At 43.8% G+C, this 12500-nt stretch overlaps 2 protein-coding genes across 17 annotated transcripts in view; one reads left to right on the top strand and one right to left on the bottom strand.

Moving 5' to 3' along the window:
- The window catches only part of LOC126986861 (serine/threonine-protein phosphatase 6 regulatory ankyrin repeat subunit B-like), a 124462-nt gene that overhangs the window by 1227 nt on the left and 110735 nt on the right, over positions 1 to 12500 (top strand). Inside the window, exon 1 of one of the 16 annotated variants that reach the window (XM_050843314.1) lies at positions 7272 to 7411. The exons of 14 other annotated variants lie outside the window; for them this stretch is intronic. The gene's annotated coding sequence lies outside the window, so the exon portion shown is untranslated. Of the gene's footprint in view, positions 1 to 7271; positions 7480 to 12500 lie in introns of those variants that run through there. One more of the 16 variants, XM_050843315.1, reaches the window with a different exon arrangement.
- On the bottom strand, positions 5599 to 7257 carry LOC126986863 (CD209 antigen-like). Its single transcript, XM_050843327.1, has 4 exons — positions 7160 to 7257; positions 6650 to 6719; positions 6388 to 6494; positions 5599 to 5967 (listed from the first exon to the last, which is right to left on the bottom strand). Exons 1-4 carry the CDS (start codon positions 7215 to 7217, stop codon positions 5720 to 5722), a joined length of 483 nt encoding a protein of 160 aa, XP_050699284.1. The 5' UTR covers positions 7218 to 7257; the 3' UTR covers positions 5599 to 5719.

Raw genomic sequence — 12500 nt, forward strand, 5'->3', positions numbered from 1 at the left:
GGGGGAGAACGTGATGGTGGTGGTGGAGGTGAAGGTGGAAGACATGGTGGTGGTGGTGGTGGTGAGGTGATGACGCAATTAAAGAAGGTTACGACTCTCTGGTAAACAACACGTCATGAATCTCCCTGGGCCATGAGGTGAGGAAGGCTGGGAGAGAGGGGAGAGGAAGGCATGGACGAGAGGGGAGAGGAAGGCAGGGACGAGAGGGGAGAGGAAGGGAAGGACGAGAGGGGAAAGAAATTGAGAGACAGAGGGGAGAGGAAGGGGGGAACAGAGGAGAGAGAAGGGACAAGAGGAAGGAAGGACTGATGGGAGTGAAGGAAGAACAAAAGAGAGTTACGAAAGGACGGGAGGAAGAAAGGAAGAGTGGGAAGGAACGATAGAAGGGAGTCAGGGGAGGACGGAAGGAGTGAAGATAGAATGATACGAAAGAACATAAAAAAGAGAGGGAAGGACAGGAGTAAGGATATGACTGGATGTAAAGGCATAAAGGGGCTATTACACTGGGCAACATATCCGGGGAATATTCAGTCATAAAATCGTGGACTTTTGCCTACGTGGACATATTACCGTCGTCTTCCTATCACACTTGCCTCGCACTCTCTCAGCGTACCGTGGTCATGACCGACACATTTTCACAACAACAAGTATGGCTGACGTCCCTGTTCGCATCCCCGTTTTCACTCAAAGTGCCGTTGCTTTGGCTCTAGTGACACTCAATTTACACAAGCAACGGAGGAGCGCAGTGAAGTGATGCAGCTGTTGCAAGAACTACGTCTAGAAGACGAGGAAAGCTATAGGCAGTGGATGAGTCAGCAAGGACCAATTTTATGAAATATTGAGTCTTGTGCAATCATGTAGAGCCAAGAAAGACACAAGGCTTAGGAAACCCGTGTCTGCTCTTCCTTCTATGCAGTTTTTTTTTGCATACAATTCATGCCTGGGATCCCATAAATCTATATGTCCCGTAATTTCTCAATTAAACTGTTCTTTCCCTAAACCTATCAACAGTGATGTTTCACTGGGCTCTGTCCCATTACCCACTCTCTTCCTGTTATTCATCAATTATCTTCTTTCCATAACAAACTGTCCTATCCATTCATACGCTGACGACTCCACTATGCATTATTCAACTTCTTCCAACAGAAGACCTTCTCAACAGGAATTACAAGACTCCAGACTGGAGGCTGAAGAACGCTTAACCTCAGACATTGCTATCATTTCCGATTGGGGTAAAAGGAACCTTGTGTCCTTCAATGCCTCAAAAACACAATTTCTCCACCTGTCAACTCGACACAATCTTCCAAACACCTCTCCCCTCTTCTTCGATAACACTCAGCTGTCACCTTCTTCAACACTAAATATCTTCGGTATATCCTTAGGTCAATATCTGAACTGGAAATTTCACATTTCTCTCACTAAATCAGCTTCCCCGAGGTTGGGCGTTCTGTATCGTCTCCGCCCGTTCTTCTCCCCCGCACAGATGCTTTCCATTTAAAGTGGCCTTGTCTGCCCTCGTATGGAGTATGCATCTCACGTGTGGGGGGGTCTCCACTCACACAGCTCTCCTGGACAGAGTGGAGTCTAAGGCTCTTCGTCTCATCAGTTCTCCTCCTCTTACTGATAGTCTTCTACCTCTTAAATTCCACCACCACCTTGCCTCTATCTTCTATCGATGTTTTCACGCTGACTGCTCTTCTGAGATTGCTGATTGCATGCCCCCCGGCCCCCTCCCGCGGCCCCGCTGCACTCGACTGTCCACTCTAGCCCATCCCTATACTGTCCAAACCCCTAATGCGAGAGTTAACCAGTATCTTCACTCTTTCTTCCCTTAAGCCCCAGTCACACATTCACGACAATGACTCCCGGCGCCCTCCCGACATCAGACCACGCGCTGCCAGTTTTGGAATGTCGCGCTGCCAGACGTACGTAACGACCATCGTAAGTCCATCCCCTTGAGTGCCGACCATAGCCGATGTCGAAACGACGTTGTTACGACGTCGTTGAGATGACATCCGACGGCCGTAGCTTATTCGCGACGGGTGACAGATATCGGGGAAGGCCCCGATTGTTTTGAAAATGTCCAAAACTGTCGGCGTGCGGCCCGACGGTGGGAGGCGTGGTCTGAGTCGGGAGAGCGCCGGGAGTCATAGTCGTGAATGTGTGACTCGGGCTTTACTCTGGTAAACTCTGGAACAGCCTTCCCTCGTATGTATTTCCTCCTGCCTATGACTTGGCCTCTTTCAAGAAGAGTATCAAGACACCTCTCCACACGAAGTTGACCTCTCTTTTGGCCACTCTTTTCTATCTTCTGTTGTGGGAGCGGCAAGTAGCGGACTTTTTTTCTACACTCTTTTTGTTGCCCTTCAGCCGACTCTTGTTGTAAAAAAAAAATAATAATAATAAACGGCTTATCTAATTCTGGCAGCCGTTAGGCTGAAAATGTACATATTATAGCTACATGTTCAAAATGAATTAGGGCGTGATACAATTACAAAAAGGGGGCTGGGGGGGGAGGGTTGTCGTATTTGTGGGAACGTAGGGGCGAAGGTGCTTGCGGGGGAGTGACCGTTGGGCATGGAGTGCAGTGGGTGGTAGTATCGAGAAGGGGGGTCTGAAGGGCAGCCTCTTCAAGGTGTTAATCCGCAGGTAGACGCTGAGTCAGGTGATGATTGGTGGAGTGCAGGTGGGCAGTGTTTGGGTAAGTCACTCATGGCTCCGGCTTAGCAACGAGGTATTATTAAGGGGTCGGTGAGCCCTAAGAGGCGGCTGCTGCCGGGCTGCTCTGCTGTCGTGGGAACATGTGCACATTCGTGATTTGGGAGCGTGCATCATATTCAACCGGAGTGACGAAGCACCAACACTGAACTGGCACCTGAACAGAAGCAGGGTGTACATCGGGACCTGGGCGCGTCGGCAGGAACGGGGTAGTTGGCGAGCGTCGGCGTCACACAGCCTTCCCCGCCCTGCGGCATCACCAACACACTGCACTCTCACTGTCTGTTTATATAATTGAATTCATTGCATTCGATGTTTTTCGTAGTTCCTTGAAGGAATGGGAAGGGGCGGAGAATGGAAAAGGGGCGGGAGAAAGGTCAACAGGCTGACCGGTGGCTGCTGCTAAGTTCGGGGTCACACAGTCACGGTCTTGACTCCTGGCGCCCCGATGTCGGGGCACACACCGACAGTTTTGGAAATTTCAAAACAATCGGAGCCCTCCCCGACATTTCACCCATCGGCAATAAGCTACAATCGTCGGATTTCCATCTCAACGTCGGCAATGGTCGGCATTCAAAGTGATCTATTTACGATGGTCGTAACGTACGTCTGGCAGCGGGACATTTCCAACGCCGGTGTGGCATTTTTGGCTGCTCTCCTGTTTCTGGCAGTCCGTTTTGTTGACAAACAAAATGGTGAATCACTATGAACACGGATTCGTGTACGCAACTGGTCGCTTGTAAATGGCTGTCCCCTCAATGTCTTCAAGCACGGGAGGGCATATTGTTTTATTCTTTCATAGGAAAAACATTCAAGAATCCAGTACAGCGCTCAGTTTTGTAATATGTGAAGTGAAGGAACAACATATAGCCTTCATGCAATGACTCATGAGTAAATTTACGGGAAATAGAATCTTGCTGTTTTCAAAAAACAAAACTGTCTTGCTGTGCATATGGAGGCCTTCAGTTTTGACAGATTTTTTGTAGGGGGGCTAGAGGGGATCATAGGTTCATGAGGTGTGGGGGGGTGCGAGCGAAATGAGAGAAGCCATGTTGTTGGGGGATGCGTGAGAATAGCTTTGCTTATCAAAAAGTCTTTGTTTGTTTACAGTCGCTTCTGAGTATGCACAGTTCGCGGGAGGACAGCCAGAAGTATTGGGACAGTCAGGAACACAACACCAGGGGGCACAGGGAGTCTAGATCGTAACACCAGTCAGCAATTCAATTTAGGTAGTACAGTAAATAATTAATTAAGAAAAGAAACATAATTTCGGTTCATGTAATATCGGGAAAACTTATAAACAGAACAAAACTTGTTCAAGAATAACAATGATCTCTATTTATAACAGGTGCTGATCCTTCCTCCTTCATGTTTTGCCAGGTATTATCGCTCCCATTTCTTATTCATCATAAGAATCAAATAGGTGGCACACATAACAATCATCCCCATTTGTGCATTCTTCATGGGACCATTCTTTTCGTTAAACACCTTGTAACATATAGCCCTGACCCGACCTTTTTTCCTTCCGACGCAATTTAGGTCATGCAATCAAATTCTCGACAACAAAGTCTACATATGGATTATGCATGAAGACAGCCATTTCAAATATCAAGTAAGCTTTAATGTGTTATGCTTTCTGCAAGATACATGAACATTTTCTTTAAGGCGAAACTAATTAATAAAGGGGTTCAAAATTGTTTCTCTTGCCCCAGTTTGCAGAGGTGTCTCCGTGGTGGCCTGAAACTTATGCACAATATAGCCGATAGTGACACATTCACGCACCGAGAAAGTCGGCGCCATCTGTTGTTGCACAGTGAGGAAAATTACAGTGTATCATTCTACCCCTATATGCAACTAGCCTCGGTCTCCCCTACGCACCAAACACATCCCTCATAGCCTTCGTCCAGTCACTGCGTCCACCTTCCACCTCATACCCTCCCTTCCATCCTTCCGCTCCTCCCTCCCTCACCCCTCTCCCCATCATCCTCCCCTCCTCCACCAAGACCCCGCTCCACCTCTCCTTCCCCCCGTCCTGGCATTAGCTCGATATTTAATGAGCGGCCGCAGATATCACAGAGAGAGAGAGAGAGAGAGAGAGAGAGAGAGAGAGAGAGAGAGAGAGATGGGTACTGTAGGGAAGAGCAAAGGATTGTAATAGTATACTCTGGCTCATCTAAACGTGCGATAGTGGGCGGGGTCAGCTTAAACGTTCCCCTTGTACAGCGGTGCCGCGTGTCTCCCAGCCAGCGATGTAGAAATGTTCTAATATAAGTAAAACCATGGCAAATATGATCAGCAAATATGCATACACATTTAATCTTAGTATTATAACTTATGAAATAACAATTAACTTATTATGGTTAAGATATTTTATAAGCATATAAAGAAACGTGGCATCCATATTTTACAGTGGCGCTAAAAAAATGCTATACTTATTATTGAGTCTCCCTTTCGTTTTGGGATGTGTAAGTAGTTTCACAATTATGTTTAGATTGTATCGTGAAAGAATGTGCGTTAAAATAAGCTGTAGTAGTAGTAGAAGTAGTAGTGGAGGGGAAGTATATAGACCTGACGGAGTGAAAGAGAGCAAGGTAATAGTGGTAATGGTAGTGGTGATGCTGATAGTGATGATGGTGGTGGTGAGGAGATCGTGAAAGTGACTGAAGTGACTTTGGGAGTTAGGAGGAAGGTGAAGGTGATGATGGCAGCGGTGGTGAGGAGGTCGATGGTGATGATGACGGAGACGTTGATAGGTATTGGCGTGTGGAAGAGAATAATGGTGATGATCGTCGTGGTTTTGGTGATGATGATGGCGGTGGCGGTGGCTTTGCCGGTGGTGCCTGGGTGAAGGACAGAGAGGTTTTGGTATTAACATTCAAGTGGTTTCAAACGTTTAATAAGGTGCTATAACAACAACTTCAAGGTTAAGTCTTTGATTCATTCCTGACTAAGTTCAGTGTTAGTGTAGAAAATTCCCTTTCCTTAGAATCTGGATTGTGTCTTAGCGTGACCACGAGTTTTTCGACCTTGGGGCTTGGCAGATGAAGGATTCTACTCTGGAACATTGACCATCGTTGAAGTAACCATTCCCCGCGCTCCAGAATTCCAAACAATGCTCTTGGCCATCATTGTTGGGCTCGTTGAATGACCAGAAGGGCATGCCCATGGCGACGGGCGACCCGTCCACCCACGTCCACGAACCCTCATGGTGCATGTCCGAAGCGCCGAGCCAGTGCGAGCTTTTGCCATCTGAGGGGTAATTTTGGGGTATTTTACAGATAAATCAATGACTTATATATATATATATATATATATAAGTATATATATATATATATATATATATATATATATATATATATATATATATATATTATACGTATATATATATATATATATATATATATATATATATATATATATATATATATATATATATATATATATATATATATATATATATATATATATATATATATATATATATATATATATATATATATATATATATATATATATACATATATATATATAGAGAGAGAGAGAGCTACATGCGTGTTACAGAGGACATGTACGTGAAGTGCACGTCGTAAAGGTACACACGGCCACACGCTGTATGGCCGCGTCGGTGACGACAAACAAAACAGTGGTCGCTGTGGCCGTGTCACTCACATGTAAACAGGATATGGTTCCACAGCGGGCGCATCAGGCTGCAGTCGTCCACTATTGCCAGAGACCCCCCTTGTTCCAGGGACTTGCAGTAGTCTCGTGCGCCGAACCTGCAGGATAAGCACATCAGTACCTGAGTGAGGAGAGTCAACCTTGCCCGGGCCGGGGGCGAGGGCGTCCAGTTGTGCCCACCCCAGCACGCGACAGCTATTACCAAGATTGCCAAATAACAGAACAGGAAGAGGGCAAGAGAGGTGTCACTCACCAGTTCCTTTTGATATTGCCACTGAAGTAGAAGCAGCCGCCGCCCACCCGCTTGTAGGGCGAGTGGCAAGCTGTGGGAACGGATGTCGTTAATTAATGCACCGAGGAATGGCTGCACCTTACAAAGGTTAACACAGCTAATTCAGCATTATCAGTGAACAAGAAAATGACTCGGTTTATGACTTTGCATTCATAATTCACATCTCGGTCATTCCCGTTAGAAAGGGAATGGCGCACCGGTGTGGGCTAGGAACTTAAACCCAGAACTTGGTTAGAGCGTTAGCATTCCATTGACTCTCGGATGGGAAGGTGAGATGGCAAAGACTTGATACTTAGTAGCAAGTACGTGTGTATACAGCGTTGATATGAGTGTGCCTGAACATAGTGCCGTGTGGCCCGTGTTTAAGTTTACCGCCCCTTCCTCCACCTCGGCAGTACCTCTGCGGGCAGAGCAGGGTGGCTGAGGTGGAAGCAGCCGCACGGGGCCGCCGCCCTGCGGGCCCTAACTCACCTGACGCTGCAGAGAGGCCAGCTACGGCCACCATGAGGACACAAGCGATGCGAGTCATGCTGGCAGTTGTGGCCGGCTGGCAACGCCTCCCGGCTTTATACCACCACCATTATCATCAGCATCACCATCTCCCACCGCTAGTGTCGTCATGCTCCTGCCTGCTCGCATCCAGCGGCGCGCGCCCCAGATGTTTCCCAACTGTTTCGAGAAGACCTCTACAACACGATAAGGCCTCAGTGACGTAAGAAACAGGTGCGTGGCAGGCCCTTGTCGCTGGGGGCGTGAAGACGTAAATGACAGTACTTAAGTTGGATTGATATGTAGGTATATTGTATTTTTTTGTACACACACATATATATATATATATATATATATATATATATATATATATATATATATATATATATATATATATATATATATATATATATATATATATATATATATATATATATATATATATATATATATATATATATATATATATATATATATATATATATATATACACACACACACACACACACACTTATATAGCAAGATAGGCGGTGGCTGAGTGGATTGCGTGACGGAGGGTATGCAAGACGGTGCGGTTTCGCGCCCTTCCCGGCTCCATAAGCCGAGATTTTTCATAAAAGCATCTAACAACCCGGACACTACGTAGAGCAGGGGTTCGTAATCCTTTGATGATCTCCAGTGGATTGCTCAGTATGTACACACACCCCTTGCTTGACTGCCGAAATCATCACCACCTAATTCTGCGTGCGCCCACTGCTCAACTGTCATTCAAATTGAAACCACAAAGAGGAGTTGCAAGACGTTCGTGATAGGGTTGCTAAATAATTTGGGTGATTTTGATGTTTTTTTTCCCTAGGGCCGTAATTTAATCTAATATTTTTTGGGTTGCTAGAGGGCATCATAAGTTCATGAGGTGGGGAGTGGTGGGGAGCGAAACGAGCATGCGCGGGAAGGGGGGGGGGGGGGAATTTATTGAAAAACCAGCAGTTTGGAGGGATTTTTATACCTCTATGGGAAACATTAGGGCGCTATATCCCCCTTTGCCCCACCAGAAATTACGGATCTGTCCAACAACACTGGTCAACAAAAAATTAATTATTTCATGGTTCTGGTATTAACTGGTTTGATTTTAGAGTAAAGGAAGGTGCTGAATTCAAATTAAAATGTGGCATCAATGAAGACGTAACAGATCTGATTTTTGAGGACCAGTATATCCATGTATCGAGCTCCCAGGATGTGAGTCATACATTTTTTGTTACTTCAAAAATCAAATTCTTTCATGGTTCTGTTATTAAATGGCCTGATTCTAGGGTAATTGACGGCGCTGAACTGTATGGCATCGGCAAAGATGTATCAAATCTGGGTTTAGAGAACCAGTATATCGATGTTTCGAGCTCCAAGGATGTGACTCGCACATTTTTTGTTACCTGAAAAATTAAATTATTTCATGATTATTTTTTTTTTTTTTTTTTTTTTTTTTACGTCGTTGCCTGTTGCGCCGGTAGGCATCTTCCTGGTGGGGCCTGATGGTCGGCCCAAGGCTTCTTCCAGTTGGGGCCTGATGGTCGGCCCAGCCCGTTCTGGCGCAGGCGAGTGTTTATAGTGGCGCCATCTTGCATCTGATATGAAATGGTCTGATTGAAGGGTAATTGAAGGTGCTGAATTCGAATATGGCATTAGTAAAGACGTATCGGGTCTAGCTTTTAAGAACCAATCTATCTGTGTATCTAGTTCCATCGATTAAATTTTTGGTTCTGAAATAAAACCGTCTGATTTTAGGGAGAAGGGAAATGGAGGCATTCATGAATGCTTCACAGAACTGTATTGGAAACTACCGTGCAGACAACTAGAAATAAATTGTGGCAGCCATGTTACAGGATTTTTGAGCTCTAGGTTCAATGATGTCCTTGAAACTTTATTTCTTCCATTCCCACCTCGACTTATTCCCAGATAACCTTGGAGACATCAGTGACGAGCACAATGAAAGGTTTCAACAAGGCATTTATATAATGGAGAGCAGGTATCAAGACTGTTTCAGTCCCAGTATGATGGGCGACTACCAGAGCTGGGCATCGCTAACGAATTTGAACTTCCGCTATTACAAATCCGCTAACTTATTCCATAACTTTCGCAATCGCAACTCCGCAAATTTCAAGATTTAGTTTAAATCGTCATCGCAAATAGCTACACAACATTTGCACTCTTCCGCCACAAAACTTGACACCGCAAACGCAAACTGCAAATAAAAATTATATTTTCAATAGCTCTCGAATCTCTTTTCACTCTCTTTGAGATGTAATGCTGTAGCATTAATCAATCCTTAACCGGAAGATTCAAAAGCACCTTTCCACTTCTATCTGATCGCCAGTATGGATTCCGCAAGGGGCGTTCTACTGGCGATCTTCTTGCTCTCTTAACTGACTCTTGGTCATCCTCTCTTAGCCGTTTCGGTGAAACTTTCTCTGTTGCGCTAGACATATCGAAAGCCTTCGATAGAGTCTGGCACCAGTCTTTGCTTTCTAAACTGCCCTCTTTCGGATTCTATCCCTCTCTCTGTTCCTGTATCTCCAGTTTCCTTTCCGGCCATTCTATCTCTGCGGTGGTAGACGGTCACTGCTTTTTCCCTAAACCTATCAACAGTGGCGTTCCACAGGGCTCTGTCCTATCACCCACTCTCTTCCTGTTATTCATCAATGATCTTCTTTCCATAACAAACTGTCCTGTCCACTCATACGCCGACGACTCCACTCTGCATTATTCAACTTCTTTCAATAGAAGACCCTCTCAACAGGAAGTACACGACTCCAGACTGGAGGCTGCAGAACGCTTAACCTCAGACCTTGCTATCATTTCCGATTGAGGCAGAAGGAACCTTGTGTCCTTCAATGCCTCAAAAACTCAATTTCTCCACTTATCAACTCGACACGATCTTCCAAACACCTATCCCCTATTCTTCGACAACACTCAGCTGTCACCGTCTTCAACACTAAACATCCTCGGTCTATCCTTAACTCAAAATCTCAACTGGAAACTTCATATTTCCTATCTCGCTAAATCAGCTTCCTCGAGGTTGGGCGTTCTGTTTCGTCTCCGCAAGTTCGTCTCCCCCGCGTAGTTGCTATCCATATACAGGGGCCTTGTCCGCCCTCGTATGGAGTATGCATCTCACGTGTGGGGAGGCTCCACTCACACAGCTCTTCTGGACAGAGTGGAGCCTAAGGCTTTTCGTCTCATCAGCTCTCCTCCTCCTACTGATAGTCTTCTACCTCTTAAATTCCGCCGCGATGTTGCTTCTCTTTCTATCTTCTATCGATATTTCCACGCTGACTGCTCTTCTGAACTTGCTAACTGCATGCCTCTCCCTCTCCCGCGGCCCCGCTGCACACGACTTTCTACTCATGCTCATCCCTATACTGTCCAAACCCCTTATGCAAGAGTTAACCAGCATCTTCACTCTTTCATCCCTCACGCTGGTAAACTCTGGAACAATCTTCCTTCATCTGTATTTCCTCCTGCCTACGACTTGAACTCTTTCAAAAGGAGGGTATCAGGACACCTCTCCTCCCGAAATTGACCTTTCTTTCGGCCACCTCTTTTGATTCTTTTTTTGGGAGCAGCGAGTAGCGGGCTTTTTTTTTATTTATTTATTTTTTTTTTTTTTGTGCCCTTGAGCTGTCTCCTTTGTTGTAAAAAAAAAAAAGCTAAGCATTCAAAGATTTTTTTTCTCCAAAGACCTTGAGCATAAAGAAAACATTTTTTTTCAGGGCCAGCACTGACCATATTATACGATACTGTTACTTCAAGTATGGACGATTTGTAATCATACTAATTAATTTGTAAAAATCTGATAAGCATCTAATTCAAAACATATTTTTAATGAGAAGGACCAAAGGAAGTTTATCAGTGTGACTGTCACAACTATTTACATATTCATATGCCCTTTCTAATTCAAAATACTTATCATGTTGTTTATAATAAAATCCCCTGAGAGGTTTGTGTGAATAACCTTTCTGTAAAATGTGGAAAAGCCAACAACTTAAAAAAAAAAATTGAAGTTTATCAGTTTTTATTTTAATATTTGAAGAATCTATCAGATTGAGGCTGTCCGGGCTGAACCGGGCTGGCTCCTCCACGTGTTAGCGGAGGTTAGCGGGAGTAATACCGCAAACTCTAATCCGGAAATTAGCGATCTTTTTTGTCGCAAACGCAAATCCGCATATGAAATGTAACTTCCGCTATTGCTGATTTGCGGACTAATTAGCGGAAATGCCCAGCTCTGGCGACTACTAATGGATGCTACAACGTGAAGAGAATAAGCTGAACAAGCGAAAAAGCAAAGTTCAGAAGTAGTTTTAGAATGCTAATAAAATTTGCACTGAATTTCTATATTTTTGTGTCACAAATCATCACAGGGTTATCTGTGTCCACCTCAATATGAGAAACAAAGCAGAAACGAGTTATGGGATATTGAATGTTTTTTTCAGCACGATATTTAAGAAACATGTCCTGGCAGCAGAAAATGAATATAAGAAATTAAATCGTGCTATGTGATTAGTTTAGGGCACATATTCATGTAAGAGAAACATTTTCGTTGCTGACCAGTGATATAATTAGAGCCACACTTAATTGCTTTCCAAATATTATGATAGCTATTCTAAAGAAAAAAAATAATACAACGGAGTGGTAACCCATTTTAGATCCATGAAATAACACATATTACGAGTATACTTAATATTAGTGTTTGTTATATATAACTTATTATTCTGACCAGCTATAAATTAATATCATATATATAATAATATTCAAAGATTGAGTTTCATACCCTCAGTATTTGGTTCCCATACCCCCAAGGATTATGGATATCCCCGGTTAAAAACTCCTGCTCTAGATTATCTCTCTAAAACGAGCTCCGGGGGTAGCATGAGACAGGCAAGAATCCGCCATTAAAAACACCTGACTGCGCCACAACGGGCTGGGGCCGACCATCAGGGCCTATAAAGAAAATCTACCGGCCCATTAGACGGACACGAAAAAGAAATACACACACACACATGTATATATATATATATATATATATATATATATATATATATATATATATATATATATATATATATAAACGTGTGTGTGTGTGTGTGTGTGTGTGTGTGTGTGTGTGTGTGTGTGTGTGTGTGTGTGTGTGTGTGTTATTTTTTTGTATTATTTATATTGTTGTTGTTGATTATTATTGTTATTAAAATTATCATTAATATTGCTATTATTATTATTATTATTATTATTATTATTATTATTATTATTATTATTATTATTATTATTATTATTA

This window comes from Eriocheir sinensis, chromosome 63, assembly GCF_024679095.1.
Source record: "Eriocheir sinensis breed Jianghai 21 chromosome 63, ASM2467909v1, whole genome shotgun sequence".
In the NCBI taxonomy this organism is placed as follows: Eukaryota; Metazoa; Arthropoda; class Malacostraca; order Decapoda; family Varunidae; genus Eriocheir; species Eriocheir sinensis.

Coding starts and splice junctions, on each gene's coding strand:
- LOC126986863 (XM_050843327.1), bottom strand. CDS start 7,217: ATGACTCGCATCGCTTGTGTCCTCATGGTGGCCGTAGCTGGCCTCTCT. Junction 6,720..7,159: donor TGGCCTCTCTGCAGCGTCAG/GTGAGTTAGGGC, acceptor CCGTTCCCACAG/CTTGCCACTCGCCCTACAAG. Junction 5,968..6,387: donor GAACCATATCCTGTTTACAT/GTGAGTGACACG, acceptor ATTACCCCTCAG/ATGGCAAAAGCTCGCACTGG.